Source organism: Propithecus coquereli, unplaced genomic scaffold (genome assembly GCF_000956105.1).
Source record: "Propithecus coquereli isolate 6110/MARCELLA unplaced genomic scaffold, Pcoq_1.0 Scaffold668, whole genome shotgun sequence".
Classification (NCBI taxonomy): domain Eukaryota; kingdom Metazoa; phylum Chordata; class Mammalia; order Primates; family Indriidae; genus Propithecus; species Propithecus coquereli.
This window is the reverse complement of record NW_012152707.1, coordinates 362079-381084: the sequence shown is the minus strand read 5'-3', so window position 1 is coordinate 381084 and position 19006 is coordinate 362079. Positions and strand designations below refer to the sequence as shown.

The following is a 19006-nucleotide window of genomic DNA, read 5'->3' as shown; positions in this document are numbered from 1 at the left end:
AATAAATAGGTAGAGCACAAGGGATTTTTCAGGGAAGCAAAACTATTCTGAATGATACTCAGTGATGGATACGTGGCATTATACATTTGTCAAAGCTCATAGAATATGTAACACAAAGAGTGAGCCCTAATACAAACTGTGGACTTCAGTTAATAATGATGCATCGATATTTACTCATCAATTGTTACAAATGTATCACACTAATGCAAGATGTTAATAAATAGGGAAAGTGATGGGGGAGATATAAGGAAACTTTCTGTATTTTACACTCAATTTTCTGTAAGTCTAAAACTGCTAAAGCCTATTAATTTTAAAAAGGTGTGTAAAGGAGTATCTATAATAGCTCCCTTTTGTGTAAGAAAAAAGAGGTGAACTAAAATATGCATGTATAGCATGTGCTTATTTTAGCAAAAGAATCACCAGGTAGATAAACTAATGAGATTGGTCACCTGTGTGGTGGGATGGCGGGGCCCTGACACTTCTCTGATCTAATTTGTTTGCATAGTTATGACTTCTGTGGCTATGTTTTACTTACTACAAAAAAACCAATCAACAAGGATTGGTGGGACTTTAAAACCAAACGCAAACAAAAACCCAAAGAACCTAACCAAATTTTATTTCAGCCAATAACATAATTAGATTAAATGGTGGTGGAGAGGGAGATTAACCCAAGTAATTTTGAATACAGTATTTAGACTGTATGCCCTCAGAATAAAGACAAAAAAACGCTATAAACAATTTTTTTTTTTTGTAAAGAAACGGGTCTCACTCTGTTGCCCAGGCTAGAGTGCAATGTCATGATCACAGCTCACTGCTGCCTTGAACTCATGAGATCAAGAGATTCTCCTAACTCAGCCTCCTGAGTGGCTGGGCCTACAAGCATGTGCCACCACACGCAGCCAATTTTTTTTTATTTTTTGTAGACATGGGGGCCTCCCTATGTTGCCCAGGCTGGTCTTGAACTCCTGCCCTCAAGTGATCCTTCTGCCTTGGCCTCCCAAAGTGCTGGGATTACAGGTGTGAACTGCCATGCCTGGCCTATAAACAAATTTTGAGCTCAGTCAGTAGGGTTTTTTTGGGGGGGGGAGGGGAGGCAATATGGGTTAGTATTTACTTAGCTACTTTACATGTACTTTGGGATTTAGGAAATAAATATATTCAGGGAAATAACATATGCTAAATAAAATTTATGGGAGGCCACTGTTGTACACTGAGCTCCAGCACTAAGCCCAAGACCAGCCCAAACCAGAATGGAGTCACTTGTACTAAGAGCCTGAACCTGGAAATGAGCCAGTTAAAAAACAAAAACCAAAAACAGGAGATTCACAGCAACTAATCAGAAGGGGTCCAGTTTACCTGAACTGGCATAAGGAAATCCTCTCCATTTTAACTGTATAAGAAGGGAGCCCGAACTAATCTGATGCTAACCAATCCACTTTTGTTCCCTGTTTCTGCTTTCGTCAGCCCTTCTCTGCCTATAAAGGCAACCTCCTCTGCTCGGCTCATCGGAGTACCCATTCTACTTTATGAATGAGATGTTGCACAACTCTAGAATTGCCAATACAATTTGATCCTTAAACTAAACTTGTTGTAATTTGACTTTTGACACATACGTGGAAAGATGAAAGTCTATGGGGAAAAAAGTAAAATGATGGGAAAAGCTATACCATCCAAATACTTATATTAAAAAAGGACTGACGCGGCTATATTAACAACAGATAAAGTAGACTTCTGAACAAGGACAATTACTGGGGATAAAGAGGAATATTACACAATGATGAAAGGTTCAATTCACCAAGAACACATAACAATCCTAAATGTGATACAGCTAACAATAGAGCTTCAAGATATATGAAGCAAAAACTGATAGAACTGAAAAGAGAAATAAACAAATCCACGATTATACTCTGAGAGTTGAACACACTGCTCTTAGTAACTGACATGAGTAGACAGAGCATGAGCAAGGAAACCGAAGACCTGAACAACATGAACAATCAGTGTGATCCGACTGATAATTACAGAACACTCTACCCAACAACAGAACAATTTTGTTTCAGGTGCACATAAAACATTCACCAAGATAGATCATATTCTCAAAACAACCCAGAATAAATTTAAATGAATGAAAATCATACAGAGTATATTCTTTGCCTGTAACAGAATTAAATGAGAAATCAATAATAAAATCTAGGAAATCCCAACTATTTGAAAATTAAGCAATACACATCTAAATAATTCAGGAGTCAAAGAGGACGTCTCCAGGGAAAGTAGAAAATATTTTGAACTGAATGAAAATGAAAATACAACATGTCAAAATATGTGAGATGCAGATAAAACAGTGCTTAGAAATTTTTAACATTAAATATTTATATTAGAAAAGAAGAAAGGTCTCAAACCTATCATCTCATCTTTCAGTTTAAGAATCTAAGCACAAAGCAAGCAGGAAGATGAAAATAAACTTAAGAGCAGAAATCAGAAAAACTGAAGAAACAATACCAAAATATTTCATGAAACTAAAAACCGACTTTTTAAAAAGATGAATTAAAACAGACTGACCAAGAAAATAAAAAGAGAGCATACAAATTGCCAATATCAGAAACAAAAGAGGCAGTATCACTGTGGATGAAATAGATTAAAAGCTAACAAAGATTACCAGAGTTGTGTCAAAGGGACTCAGGAGCCAATCTGAAAAGATTCCCATAGGCCAGACATGGGACCATTTTAGCAGCCAAGCTTAAGCAATACATTGAAATACATCAAATATACTTAAATCTATGATCGTAATGATACCAAGAAAACTAATTCATAACTTTTGTAGATGGGAGTAAAAAATGACACAGCCGCTATGAAGAACAGTACAGCAATTACTTAAAAAAATTAAGGAGATAGGGAGATAATTCACTAAATTCATTAATAAGGTAAAGGACCAAGCATTAATCCTATCTTTCCTATATGACTTGCACTATTGGATAACCAGATAACAAATGTTTCTCTTTGTAGAGTTTTCTGCTAATGAATGATAAAAGAGTGGTTATGTTTAGAACTCACCATTTTGCAAGCTCTAATGTATTAAGGTATCTAGGCATCGAGTACCAATCACTGCTGACACCACAAAAAGAAGGATATCCAGACATTATGTGCCTCCTAAGAGAAGGAGTCTTGCCAAAACCAACAACAAAAAAACCAATACAATCAAATAAAACCAGATTCTGATCTAAATCAGTGCTGTCCAATAGAAATACAGTACAAGCCACATATATATAATCTAGTAGCCACATTATCAAGAATAAAAAGAACCAGGTAAAAATATTTACTTTAATAATATATTCAAAATTTTATTTTGACATGCAATACATTTTTTAAAAATCATTGAGATATTTCATATCTTTAAAATAAATCTTCAAAATTAGTATGAATGTTGACATATAGCACATCTCAGTTTGGACTAGCTACCATAATGGACAGCACAGCTCAGAGCAAGTGCCGATTTATGGGAAATCCAGAAGAAAAATAAACACGTTAAGCCTCACCACGGGGATTCAATCCGCAAAATCCAGACTCTGGGAAATTCGATAGGTCAATACCTGGTTTCTTCAACAAATTAATGGCAAGTAAAAAGGAGAGATTGAGGAGGAAGGAATCTTCTGATTAAGAGACTTAAAAGATGAGAGAGAAAAAAACAGGAAAACTTTAATGTAGTATTTAGAAATGCACACAGGTGATAAAAAGCAAAAAAGTCATTACCATAAATGTTAAGATAATGGTTATATTTGGGGGGAAAGGTTTTAATTAGTTAAAGATATATAACTATTATGTACCCATAATAATTAAAATTTTTTTAAAAAGACATTAATTAGAATAGAACACATAGAGAGCTCTGGATTAGCTGATAATGTGTCATGTTCTTTACCTGGGTGGTGGTTACATCTTATAATTGATGATTAATCTATATATTTGTTTTAAGCAGTTTTCTGTATCTGTGTTTAGCTTTACAATAAAAAGGTATAAATTCAATCAATCAGTCAATCAATCAATATCTGATGGAAAAAACTTAAGTTGTCAGGCAGTAATTTCCTAATCTTCACAATACCCCACCCTACCCCCAAATTTACCATCTCCTACACCCGCAGTTTCTGGTGTTCTACAACAAAATGCCCTCACTCTCACTGAAGACCAATACTCCTTCTAGTCTTCTGGAAGCTTGACCCATTAATGATCACCTCTCTTTCCCATCTTCAGTCTCCACCTTTCTACTGAGGCATACAGGATATTGGTAAATAACTGGGCTCTTGTGTCAGAATCCCAGGGTTCAAATCCTGCTTGTGCTGTTTAACTAGTTGTCTGACCTTCGGAGCAAGTAACAATCTACGGTTAACTCTGCTCATTAGTAAAATGGGGGTAACAATAGTATCCAATTCATAGGGTTGATGTGAAGATTAAATGAGTTAATATACATAAAGCCTGGTGAAGAGGACCTGGAATCCAGGACATTTGCAATAAATGTTCGCTGCAGTCATCATGCTCACCATCTCTACCATCATCCCCATCCCTTCGGTGTTTGAACATGTCCGGTTTTTCACTTTCATCAAAATCCTTTCCTCAACCGTGTGTCCCTCTCTAGTTACGGTCTCACTCCTTCCCTGTTTGCTGAAAGTAACAAAGATCGCTGAATTGCCATACCCAGCGGCACCATTTTAGTGCATATCTTACTGGCCTCCACTGGAGCATTTGATGCTGCTGTCCATTGTGAACACAAAATTCTCTCCTCCTCCAGTTCTGTGACACCCCTCTTTTGGCTGTCCTGCTTTTGAGAAGATATGATTAGTCTCAGTTGTAAGACATCCTCTGCGTGCTGCTTCAACATTGCTGTTCCATTTGCCATTTTCATTTTGCTTTAAAAATTGCCTAAGTGATCTGATTCACACGCATGGTTTGAGGCAGCTAAATTCAAAAGTCTCCAGCTCTGAACTCTCCCAACTTTAGATATATTCATCTAAATGTCTGGACCTGGATGTCAAAATGTCTAATAATGCATTCACTACAGATTTGGGCCTCCCTCCTGTTCATTCGCAGTTAATGTGCTACTACCTACCTGATCATCCAGGCAGAAACCTAAGACCAATTCCAGGCCCCTTCTTCAGCCTCATTCCCAACATCCAACAGCTGAGTCCTACTGATTTTACCTCTAAATTTCCTAGAAACAATCTTTTTCTCACCATCCCTACTATAACTTCCCTAGTTTGGGCCTGCAGCATCTCTTAATGCAAGAATGGCATACAAAGCCCTTGCTGACCTCTAACACTACTTTCTTCTTTACTTTGTTTTATTCTAAAGCAAACTAGAACTGCTCACAGTTGCCTGAATTTAACATATTTGCCTGTTTCTAAGCCTTTGTTATACTGCTTCCTCTGCCTGGAAATTTTTTACTACATTCCTTCCTAGCACATACTTGGCATATCCTAGCCACAGGTAGTTAATGTATCTTGTTCAAAGGAAGTAGTTATTTTCCATTTTGTATATTACTGCCAAATTAGTATTTCTGAAATTCTATTTTCAACATTGCCATTCAAAAACATTCTAGGCTCATCACATGATAAAATCTTTACACTTGTCCTCCATAACAAGACCCCAAAATACATAAACAGCTTTATCTTCCACACTTCCTTATATTTACCCTTGATTTCAAACTAGTGTACTCAGTTTTCCAAACTGACTTTTTGACCTCTACCTCCTCAAACCATTACAGCCCATAAAAATACTGGCCCTGTAAATTCAATACTGAGCAACTCACTAGCAATTAATCCATGATGCTATATGCTATTAAAAGCATTGTCGTGATGGATACCTGAATGGAAAAGTCACTAATAATTTCCGTATCACCAGATTAGTAGTAGAAAAAGGTTTGGATAACTTTTTGTTCAACTTACAAAAGATATCATAAATGTAAGAAAAACGTTACACTTTTGTGTTCTGCTTTACCCACCTTTTCTCTTCCAATCCAGACTTCTTCACCTTTCATGACTTGAAGCTTATCAGGGATAAGGAGAAGAGGATTAGCTAGCATAAGACTTCTTTCCCTGAAGCTCTGCTCCGTCCGTTAATCAAAAAACTAACCTGAAAATGTTCTAGACAGCTAGAATTCCAGTAACAAAGAGTAATTGCAGCAAGAAAATCAGAGTGTCTTATGATCTTTAGCCTTTTGGACCTGCCACATGAACACCTGCCGTCCCCGCCCCAAGTGGTCCTACACAGATCAATCATTTATTTCTGGAACAAGAGGTACTGTCAGGAAAACAGATGACATTAAGTCAAAGAAAGATGAAAGTCTGACTCCATCGTCTCCAAGCACTCTGAAGATAATTGTCGCTCCTAAAGGGGGAGAGGGAAACCATCGGTGCAAAATCTTCTAAAGAACACTTAATTCCCTGTGAGTTCTTATAACTACTATACTGGCCTAATGGAAGAAAAATTAGGGGAGGAGGGCAAAGGTGGGAGAGAACAAAAGAAGTACATATAAATATTCAAAAATCTCAAAATCATTTGTAAAAATAATACAACACTAAGCATTCCCAATGAGAGACTTCTATTCTGATAATCAACCAAACTACAAAGTTTCAGGGTCAGTTCTTAAAATAGAGAATAATATTAAAGTAGCCAATATTTATTCAACTTTAACTGTCAGGCAATCTGGCTAGGTGGTTTCAAAGGGAACCCTCAGGGTTACTCTCTTTAGCCTTCTTCCTCTTGAGCTGATTATATTTCCTGGAGAAGACTCAGATACTCTCCTATCTGGAGATTTTTGCTTTATGTTTTTTGAAAGCAGCTTTTTAGTCCCCCACTCTTAAATATGAGCAGATAGCAAAGAATTGCCAAACATTTGAGGAAAGCTTGTAATAAACAGGGACTAAAACAAACAGGAAAAGCAACTTGGAGTGAAAAAAGACTATGCAAGGAAAAGAAAATCTAAGTTAAAAAAAATCATTATGAATACTCTCAAAGAGATGAGCTGATTCTTGCATACATGAAACAAAAACAAAATGCTACTTAAAAAACCAAGAGAACTCCAAATAGCTCTTGAAAATTAAATGTGGAACTAACAACTTAGAGAACAGTGGAGGAGGTCCAAGATCTGAACAATAATAGTTCTATAAATGGAGAATAAAGAAAACAAAGGCAAGTCATCAATAAATAACTCAAAAAAATTTCTCAGAACAAAAGGGTATGAGTTTCCAGAGTGGAGAAGCCCACAGAGAGTGTAACATTTAGCCACACGCCCAGGTAGGTGAAATTCCAGAGTATCAGGGGAAAATTGAAGATTCTTAAAGCTTTAGGAGAGGAAAACAAAATCAGGAAAATGAGTCAAGAATCATAATAGCATTGCACTTCTCAGCAGTGACACAGGATATAAATGACAGTAGAGTCCAGAGACGGGTTTCAGCACAAGAGAAAGGTGCAGGATGTTAGCGCAGGGAAATCCCAAGAAAACGGCTATGCAAGACTTTGGTGTACACCAAGGCAAAACTGGAAAAGGTTAGAAAAAAATGCTCTAGGGGAAGTTTTCTCAAGAAAATGAAATGCTAGAATGCCTTAAATGTTTGAAGATACTAAGAAGAGAATTGGACTGGTGGGGATCAACCAAGGAACAAACTAGTGATTACATACAGAAAACCAGGCAAATAAGAACAACAAAGACTATTAACAAAAAGATGTACAGGAAAGATTATCAGAGCATACTAAATAGCTCAGCTATCAATGGTTTGTACATAGTCACAACGCAATACTGAATAACGGCCTAACGGAAATTATAACCAACTTGGGAGGATGAGAAGACAAGAGGTGTCGGCGTGTGTTGGGGGCAGGTGTGACTATATTCTTCTATGGTGGGAAATCAAAAGATAATGATTAAAATTGGAAAATAAAAAAGTAGCTGTAAAAGAATATTATTTAGAAATATCAAATAATCAGTGACAGGTGTTGAAAACAATGGGCTCTGGGGAGAATATTTCTTTTGGGGGGGATCAGGGGATGGCTGTTTTTTATATCAAGCTTTCTAGAATACTTCATTCTTTAAATTACATACATTTCTGACTTTAAAAATATATAAATTTTAAAGATGTAAAATAATTCCATTTATGTACACTTTTAAAACACACAAAACTATTTTTATGGGCACATCCAAATGTAATACTTCTAAAAATTAGAGTGATGACTGAAATTTGTTGAACACGGAAGTGAAAGTATGAAAAACAAAGCAGAAGGATACTCACCAAAGTCATCAGAGTGGCTGCCAGTGGTAAAGAAAGAAAAGGAATGGGATTGGGAAAGGGTAGAAAGTGGACTTAAACCTTATTCATAATTTTTTTTTCTTTCTGAACTAAAATATGACAAACCGTTAACATTTAATAATGGATGCTGGGAACGTGCACACTGTATTATTCTCTGTAGTATTCTACCATTTAAACATGTTTATTAATAGAAAAAAAACTTAAATAAGGGCAAAAGAATGTATCCTTCACCTTAATGACAGGTCAGCTAAGAATCCAAGCTCTAGGCTGGTCCGAAAGGGGTGAGTTCTCTCACTTGATTGTTCACAGTCAGTTACAGACTGAACTCCTTGTGTTACTCTTTCCCCCGCTTTTCACTACTGACCGTGACTAGTCTAAAACAAAACAAAACAAAACACCCAAAATCCAAGCTCTGAAGCCACATCAGAAGATAGGATTCCAGCTGACATTAGCTGTGTCACCTTGGGCAAGTTACTTAACGATTCTGTATTTCAGTTGCCCTTTCTGTTAAAAATAGTACCTGGCACTCAGACATTTCCTACTATTACTACTACTGTGTTTATTGCCATCCAAGCATTAGACAACATCTTGTTTACTCTTTGCCCACTAGACTGTAAGTGCCAAAAAAACAAGGACCTTGCTGTCCTGTCCTCAGCTATAACTCCAGTGCCAAGAACTGTGCTTGACAAATGGCAATCGCTCAAATAAATTTGTTAAATAAATGTTGACCTGTGGTGCTAGAGAACTGCTTGTGCTTTCCCCTGCAGCTGTCATGCTGTTTCACTTCTCAGTCTGTGCTTTTATTGGTCCTTCTGCCGGGAAGGCCTTTCCCATCTTGATGCCTCAGCTCAGGCATCAGGTTTCCCATAAAGGCTTCCTTGAGGTGGGCCACGTGTCCTCTGTGCACCACAGTGCCTGCTGCATAACTCGATCTTAACACATGCCACATTATATGAAAATATCCGCATGTGTCTGTCTGCCCCCACAAGAAGCAGTCAAGCATAGTGACTGAGAATATCAACTCTGGAGCCAAACTGCCTACATCTGAATCCTGGCTGTGTGACCCTATGCAAATTAATCTGTCTCAGTTTCCTGCTCTGTAAAATGGGGATAATAATAGCACCTATCTCCTAAGGTCCTCACAGGATGAAAAGAATTTGTATATGTATAGCACTCAGAACAGTCTCCAACACCTGGTGGATGTGATATAAGCATTTACGTGTTAAATTATATTATAAAAATCTCCTTGAGGCTGGGCACAGTGGCTCATGCCCATAATCCCAGCACCTTGGAGGCTGAGGCAGGAGGATCACTTGAGGTGAGGAGTTCAAGACCAGCCTGGGCCACAGTGAAACTCCACCTCAACAACAACACAAAATCTCCGGGCAGACAGACACAACATCTTGCTTATCTTCATAGTCCCTCGATGCACAGCACTTTGCAGGCTCCAGAGTTGATGCTCTTAATGTTTAAATGTTCACTGAACTGAAAGATTATTACACTAGTCCACACGAAAGGATTAGTACTCAAACTAAGTTAGTAGCAATAAAGATGGAGAAAGGGTGATGGATGTGAGACGTGCTTCGGGGTAAAAAAAAAAAAAAAAAAAAAAAAAAAAATTAACCAAATAATGCTGCATGATTAGAATGAGATGGGCCATAAACAAGATAAAATTCACAATGACAGCTAAATTTCTCACCAAGATGAGGAATATAAGGAAAGCAAGGAGGAAAAAGGAGCATTCTTAGTAAATTTTTAACAACAAAATGCTTCACTCACTGCTTAAAGAACTTTAAAAGCTCTTCAAAAAAAAAAAAAGCTCTTTAAGAGCTTTTAAGAGCACCACCCCTCCCCCCCCCTTTTTTGAGACAAGGTGTCACTCTGTCGCCTGGGCTAGGGTGCCGTGGCATCATCATAGCTCACCATAGCCTCAAACTCCTGGACTCAAGAGATCCTCCTGCCTCAGCCTCCTGAATAGCTGGGACTACAGGTGTGCGCCATCACATCTGGCTAATTTTTTTTTATTTTTGGTAGAGATCAGGTCTCACTCTAGCTCAGGCTGGTCTTGAACTCCTGACCTCAAGAGGTTCTCTTGCCTCCATCTCTCAAAGTGCTAGGATTACAGGTGTGAACCACTGCACCTGGCCATCCACACTTTTCAAAAAAAAACTTGAACTCTGATCAACCACAACGGAAACCTGGCACATAACATCTAAAAGAATTTAAGCTCCACGAAGATAGGGATTTTTCTGTTTAGTTTGCTGATTTCTAGCACCTGCAACGGTGCCTGGTACGTGGTAGGCACTCATTATATATTTGTCAAATGAACGAAAGAATAATTTCAGTAAATTCAAGCTTTCCATGTCAAGCAAATCAAAAATAATTAAATAAGCATCTACTATGTGCCCAGCATTGTTTTAAATGTCTATAGGGATACGAAATATGATACTTTATCTCCCCTTCCCATATGAATAAATTACTAAGTTTTGCATAACATTAGTAACTTACCATGTTATGCAGTACAAAATACAACTAAGTTCTGAAGAAGGATCAGCATAAGCTGTGTGTCTGTGTGTGCCCTGAGATATGGCTGGGCTTAGATTCTTTACCAATACATCTGATATGATGTAATATGAAAGATCACAAGAAACCAAGAAAAAAATTTGGTAAAGTGGTGCTAGACTCTAGAAAAGCCTGCTGAAGGCAAAGAGCAAATATAATGCCAACTCCCTCTGAAGCCCTTCCTTATTTTCCCCATTCCTAAACAGAATTAATTTGTTCCCTTCTCAGAAGTCTGAACGACACTGTGTTCCTTCTGTTAAAGCACTTATCCCACTGAATCGTTACTACCAGTTTATGCACCAAACTCCTCTAGCAACTGTAAGCGACTTAAGGACAAGGAATGTGTCATCTGTGCCTAGCAAATGCCAGGGACATAACAAACATAGGAATGTGGGGAAAGAGAGGGAATTTGTATTTTAAAAAACAGCCAATAGGTGACTTAGTAGGTCTCAGGGTATAAGAATAACATGAAACAGATGTTTGAAGATTGGCCTTTGATTTTACTGTAGTTTTGAGTGTTATAGAAACTAAAACTGATCCTAGCACTCTGGAAGGCCGAGGTGGGCGGATCATTTGAGTTCAGGAGTTCAAGACCAGCCTGAGCAAGAGCGAGACCCTGTCTCTACTAAAAATAGAAAGAAATTGGCCAAACAACTAAAAATAGAAAAAATTAGCCAGGCATGGTGGCGCATGCCTGTAGTTCCAGCTACCTGGGAGGCTGAGGAAGGAGGATCGCTTGAGCTCAGGAGTTTGAGGTTGCTGGGAGCTAGGCTGATGCCACGGCACTCTAGCCCAGGCAAGAGAGTGAGACTCTGTCTCAAAAAAAAAAGAAACTAAAACTGGATAAATAAAATTCAACTTCAGGGTCCTAAAAACTTCATTGAGCCTCAAATACAATTATAAGCTCTTTATCTAAAACATTCAGATAGTTTTAAAAATCCATTTTGCAGGTTTATTATTACCAATCTTTTGAGATAGACAATCGAAAGTCAACATTTTGAAATAAAAAATATAAACAACAACAAAAAAGGTATCTCACGGCAGATAGCAGAAATAGGCATTCTAAAGCCAATTCTATTCACTGAAGCAAACCCTTCAAAACTCTGGTATGAAATCTCTCTCCATATTATGTACTGTGCTGTATAAAGTATGTTGATAACAACTCAATAAAAGGGAAAACATTATAAACAAGTGAGCCATACTACCTGAGCATAGACTGTGGCCATAGTCTTCCAGTTACAAAAACAAATTTCAGAAGTAACCATCCCTTCTATACAATATATTTTAGACAATCTTCAACTAAAACCATATTTCAATGGGAAAAGCTTTCAGCTAAAAAATCCTACGGTGTACTTAAAATCTAAAAGGAACATATAACAAGACTTTTTGGGTGCTTAATAAACAGCAATATGCCCTATCTGTGAAATAGATAAAGTCAGCTAGAAAACTAGCACTGTATTTGTACCCAACAATGATCATAATTAAGCTAAAGAAAGACACGTTTTTCTTGTCATCTTTATTCAAGTATTTCACAGCAGTTATATTACAAATTACAGTAAATGTTCAAATTCCAGAATTCAAAAATTAAATAATTTACTTCAAACTAATGTAAAATGAAGTCAAATGCAAAACATCAATTTAACACAATTCTAAATTAAACTACAAACCCAAAATAGACCATAGTTGATGAAGTCTACTTAATCTACAAAGTAGATACATGACTGAAACCAAATAGGACTCCCAAAGTCTAAGTAACCAGATGTACAAAATACAAAAGATGCAGGTACAAGCTCAAATTCAAGCTTACAATGTGATTACAAATAATAATTATAATAACAATGGCATTCAGCTATGGGACCTGACACTGAAGATACCTACTGAGTAGCACCATAGCTGAACCAACTTAATCGAAAAAGGGAAGATAAGAAATTACCACCCCACTCCCTAAAAATAAAATCCAGTAAACCTACAAATACATTGGCTTATGAGAAAAATCAAGTCATGAAAGGACATTAAAAAAAAAAAAAAAAAATCACAGGTGAGATTCAAGCTCGAAAACACAATTAACTCCACAGCCATCAGTTTCAACCCTAGTGTGGTTCCATCATCTTCAAAAAGCTCCCAGGATTCCCACAGCTGAGCATGAACTATTGCTGGGCTGTGCTGTGATACACATTTTGCTGATCTGAGAGTAAGGTTTTACATAGGAGCTCATCATTTATAATGCTCACGATAGGAAATAAGAACAGAGGTCAATTTGTACAAATTTTTGCCAATGCTATACAGCAAAAATTAAGAACTTACAGAAAGGTAAACAAAATTTGAGTCCACTTAGATAATTTCACAAACTGCTTTAAACTATAGAACCACCAAATATCTGTAAAATAAGCAAACCTGGTAGAGTGTGTTTCTTTTTTGAGGAAAAGAGGGCCAGAGGATTTCAGCTCATTTTTCTACCCCTGGCCTTAGATTGGCTTTCTCTTTAAGACCTAAACTGTTCAAAGTGGCAGTTCCTATACTGAGGTTGCCTCCAACTTCTCCATCTACATTAAGGTTAAAAACAACAAAAACAAACGAAACTTGATCTTTTGGAAGCATTTTAACGCTGAACATAAATAAATTTCCCTTGTCAAACTTACTGATGGCTAAAATCTTAATTAACTCGTACAAATTTAGTAACCTACTAAGAACATGTGCGTTTTTTTTTCCTTTCACAAGTGCTGCTGTTACTTGAACAGAATGCTTCTGAATTAGAGTAACTGGAATAAATATTTAAAAAAAAATAGTGCAGCAAGAACCTGAGACTTGCAAAAAACCCTTTTACCAGAAACTTGCTACAAAAAATCTGCTACATCTTATTTCATCAAATCTTTAAATTCTGTAACAATTTCCATCAAAATACAAAATGCTAATGTATTAGACAGTAAAATAGTTTGAACTGGTATGATGGTAATAAATACTAAAGAAAGCATGAAAATCCTCCCAATAATCAAATTAGAGGTTTCAAATAACCTCCCCTTTAAAATGGTTCATCGTTAATCGCACTTGCCCACCTTAAAAATACAGTGTGTCTACATGGGTAGCATCTTGGATTATACGACTAACTGAATATTATGAAAACTTCATAGACTAGGTATAAAGAAAACAAGTGGCATTAAAAAAAAATTACACTAGAATTAGAAGGCGCTAGATGTAAATGTAAATGCAAAGAAGCACTTTGGATTACTGCAGTATCCTATGGCCAAGGTATGCTTTCTGCACACTACAAATAGCCAGAGACAAGGAGACAAGTACCTTAGCTTCAGCATGTAAACGGTGGCGAAGTGATTACAGGACTCTGTAAACGCTGTTGGTAACTAAAATACAAAAAGCTGAGGTAGCTCAGTATCTCTGCAGTAGTCCAAGACCAAGACCATTTGCCCTAATTAAAACCCAAACTACATGTGTTGCATATATTGGAAAGACACACCTGCAGCTAACGGCTATAATGAATGAAGATATCAAGCTAACTTGTTGGCAAAATTTTCTACCTTTTTGTTTAAAAATCATCTGATAAAAAATGTCACTGCACTCCCATTGCCTCTTTGCAACTGCCTAGACTGTGTCTCCAAATTTGTAGAAAGTTTTTGTAAAACTAGTAACTCATAATTAATTTCAGATAAGTACAATTCACAGAAATCACTCAACAAGATCCAAAATGTGTTCCAATCAAAATGAAGAGTTGTGAAGGTAAGCTTACGGGAAGGGATTTAAACATTAATACTGTTATTCAAGGACAATACCAGAGCTCACTCGCAATTATGCATACAAGAAATGAATTTCATGGAGCTTCTGACAAATTCCTCTCTTTTCTGTCCATTTGGCAAGTCCTGGCTTTAAAATAAAACAATAACGATTTACTACATATGAAAATCATTTTTCTCCGGGAACTCAAACATGAATAACTATTAAATTGCCACTGACAAAAGAAAGAATGGCCACTATTTATTTTCTGGTCACCATTGTCAGTAATACCAAAAAGTGTGTGGGGTTTTTTTGTGGGCCATGTATTATCTGTTGTTGTTTTATTACGTTTCTTAAACTAAAACAGACCTTACAGGAAAACTTTAGTATATTATGTGGCTTATTGAGTGTCTTGATTGACCTTTGAGAACAAGACAGGCATTTAATACCAAAACACTTGTTGTCTCTTAATGACACAGAGTATCAAAACTTATTTTCAAGGTTGTGACCAAAGAAAGTATTCTAATTTATTTGCTACAAACAAGCCTATCCATTTAGCCTTATCTTTCTCAAACGAATAAAAAGGCACATTAAAGGCTGTTCTAAAGAGCCTGATCTAATTTCATCCAGTTTCTTTAGCTTCTCACCAGAATATTCCATGGCCAACTCTAAAAAGGTTTCAGTCCATTACCCAGATTGGAGGGGTGGGGGGAATATGATAGGAGGGTAGAGAGGAGGAAAAGAATAAAATAAAATAACGGGTTGCCCACTGTTTAAACAATTCAACACAGTTAGAACTGCCCCAGTCCAGTTTCCTCCTGTTTGCTGGTCTGCTCCCTAAGAAAGGAGTCTCCAAAAGAGAGTGCACGAGAAGAGGAGCAGAAGCAAGAGCAGTTTCTGTAGCACCAAAATCTCCAAGCTGTGGGTTGTATTTTTTATTTGTGGAAAATACAACATGTTTCTGAAGTTCTGTTTGGTTCTTGTAGGCTGGTTGGTTTCAGGTACCTGAGACAATAGCACCAAATTCAACAGAGAAAAAGAATGAGTGAGAGAGCACTTTACACCAAGGCTCTGCGCATAATTGGTGCAATTTGAAATTGAATGGCTCAGAAGGCTGCTCTGTCAGGAGCAGATTGGAGAGGATAAACCACTCATCTTGAAAAGTTCATAGGAATGTCTCAAACATATGAACTGTTCTTTCCATCTCCTATAAGGGGAAAAAAAATGCATGTTATCTATTAAGGGAAAGACAAAGGTATTCCTCATTATGCTCATTATGAAAGAATTCACTTTAAATTAAATTTTTAGAGACATAATTTGAGATACAGGTTAAACTTTGAATTTTTTCATGATTACAGTACCATAGCTACTCTGTAAGACTATCTGCCCTAGACACTTCCAAGTATTTCCTATTTTAAATTTAGGCTAATGAGGATGATGATGATAGTAACACTCAACAAGTAATTTATTATGCCAGTAATCTATGACGGATGACTGTGAGTACTACGAATATGAGGATGACGATAACACTCAATGAGTAATTTATGTCAGTAATATGAGTAATTTATTATGTCAGATATTGGACTAAGAAATTTATACATATAAATATATAAATTAGTAAATATTTTATTTAATTTAAATTAATTCCCATAATAACACTGAAGGTTGAAGATAGGTATTACTATGGCCCCATGTTACAGATAAAGAAACCGAGGCACAGAGAGGATAAATAATTTGACAGCTAATAAATGGCAGTCAGGATTTGAATACAGGCAGCCTCTCCAGAGCCTGAGCCCTTTCTTACTCATTATATTCCACTAATTCCCAAAGCAAAATGAATGCATTCAGTGTAGTGAAGCTAATGCCAAAAAGCAGAATGCACCCTGTTTCCATTTCTATTCACTCCAACCAGAAAAAAAGCCAGAATGGGTGGCTGCCATCACCACCACCAGGAAAGCCACTTACTGCTGATTCTGCTATCAATCCCCTCCCCCTCCCTAAACTAGACCCCCATAGATTACTAGGGGTTCAAGTTCCATTCTAAAAGATGTTTCACAGCTGAAGAGTATTCAATCCATTTAAGCTAATGAAATCACAATCGTGTCATCAAAGAAATTCTAGAATAATAAAAGAACTCTACCCCACACATGTCATTCAGATGGTCAAATGTCAAATACATCTAAGACATCTGGTTTTCTTTACTCCCTTTAAATAGCTCCAAAGAAATTCTATGTCTCCATAGAACTAATAGGCTGTAGTAACAAAGTTCTTAAATGATCAATCAAAATCACTTCTGCTAAATGTTTTATCATATATTGCTGAGTAGGAAAAAACTAAGTTACAAAATATAGACTATGACCCCAATTTTTAAATATATAGTCACACACTTATAGATATGTACATCTAGACATTTTAAAAGATTGGAAGACATTCCAAAAGATTAACGTTGACTAGTTTCCTCTAGATGGTGGAATATGGGTGATGTTTTATTTTCTCATTGTGCTTTCCTGTAATTTTATGTATTATAATGACTTAGTACAGCTTTGTAAAAATGTAACTTGTAAAAATGTGATTACGAAATAATTTTTAAATGTTCTCTTGCTTTGATTCAAATCCCATACTCCTTATTTATTATACATGAAAAATAACTATATCCTCTACATACAAATCTTTAATATACTAGTAATATTCCTTGAGAGCAGAAACTTTGTCTTATTCATTTTTTGCATTCCAAACACCTAGCAAAGTATCTGGCACTGAAAGTACTCGATAAATATTTAATAGATAAACCACCAGATAAACAAACTAACAGGCAAATGGACAAAGAGTCTAAGTCACTTAGGCATTTAGTGGGTAGATGAGGGATTATATTTGCTCAGATGACCTTGAAAAGCAGAAGTCTGTCTTAATGACGTAAATTATTGAATAGAGATATAAACTCATATTTATAGGGGAAAAACTTCTCTATGGTGCAAAGTTGGCTAGAAAGGGAATGTATGTTTCATTTCTAAAAGAATCTAAGCAAAAGGACAACCACTCCTTCATGTCTTTACAAGACTAGATTTGATTAAATGAGATGACTTTTGAATTCTCTTCCAACCATTAATGGGGTGGTAAATGGGTCTTATTGCCCATGCCAACTCCTTTAATCAGCAGTGGCTGCCTAGGAAGCAGTGATAACGATTGTGGGGCCATTCCCACATCCAACAAGTCCAACTGATACGCTCAGCCAGCATGTCAGTAATAAGGGAGGAGAGAATTGTGACATACTATTCTGTGTATGTGCCAACCCAGAACCATGGATTTCTGTGTTTTGATAAACAAGGAACCCCGATCACTTCTTTCCTGAGACAAACTGGTACAGTAACTTCAAACTATACTCTTAATTATTCTTCTAATCTTAAATCTTCAAAACACTCTTTAGTTACTTGGCAAAAGATACAGATTTAGGCAAATTAACTTTTTTCTCTTTTCTTTGGGAAAAGTAAAAGCACATGTCTGTTCATCCTACAGATAAACTAAGCACTTACCTCTACAAGTTGTGATTTGTCATAATCTTTACGATGACGGTAGATGCACTGACTAAGAAGGGAATATAATCTCTCAAGTTGATCAACTGCCAGATTGTTGCTTTTATCTACCAACAAATCAAGCAATTTCTAAGAAAAATTAGAAGAAAAGAGAATAAAGATGTAATTTGATTTTGCTAGTGAAATTGAAACAGTTATATTCAAATGCCCAGACATCGGGCACCATAACGCTATGGTGTAACAGCGACACCTGAGGTTAAAAGGTTCAAAGGCTTATTTATTACCAAGACTAATCCCATACCTTTCAATCCCTCAAAACACAAATAACTCTTTTTTACTAGAAACCCTGAGGCACTTATATCCCTAGGTTAAAGCAGGAGATTTCTAAAACTAGTTTTATTAAACTGTCTACAGACACGTTCAAATCTCCCTCCATTCATTTAAAACTGACTGGGAATAAGGCAAGTTTACCTTCAATCTCTCACGATCAACTACAAGAGGTGGCACAGGCTCCGATGGCTCTTCTGGAACCAGTTCCAGGCTTGTTGCTTTTGCCTGCTCTAAGATTAACTTACGGTATTTCTTCACTTTAGAAGCACCTAAAATTGAGGGAAAACAATGTGCTTCAGCACGTAAAAGTTAAGAAAACTCAGTCTTAAGCAACTATAAATTCTTTTACCTACCACAAATCCTATTTGGAATGAGGATGGGTATACTCTTTAAGTGAAAAATGTTTTTTTGTTTACGTCACCCAATGTGGCAGGTAAATGATGTTTTGGTGGGTTAAGAATAAATAACCCAGGCCAGGTGTGGTGGCTCAAGCCTCTAATCCTAGCACTCTGGGAGGCTGAGGCAGGAGGATTGCTCAAGGTCAGGAATTCGAGACCAGTCTGAGCAAAAGTGAGA

The 19006-nt window shown here is 36.7% G+C and overlaps 1 protein-coding gene across 1 annotated transcript in view; it reads right to left on the bottom strand.

The window, feature by feature from the left end:
- Positions 1-13427: 13427 nt before the first annotated feature.
- ATAD2B (ATPase family, AAA domain containing 2B) overlaps positions 13428-19006 on the bottom strand; it is a 201009-nt gene continuing 195430 nt past the window's right edge. Inside the window, exons 27-29 of the mRNA XM_012660440.1 lie at positions 18572-18699; positions 18101-18229; positions 13428-15777 (exon numbers count right to left, since the gene is read on the bottom strand). Of these exons, the coding sequence (XP_012515894.1) occupies positions 15736-15777; positions 18101-18229; positions 18572-18699 (299 nt within the window). The 3' untranslated portion in view covers positions 13428-15735. The remainder of the gene's footprint in view (positions 15778-18100; positions 18230-18571; positions 18700-19006) is intronic.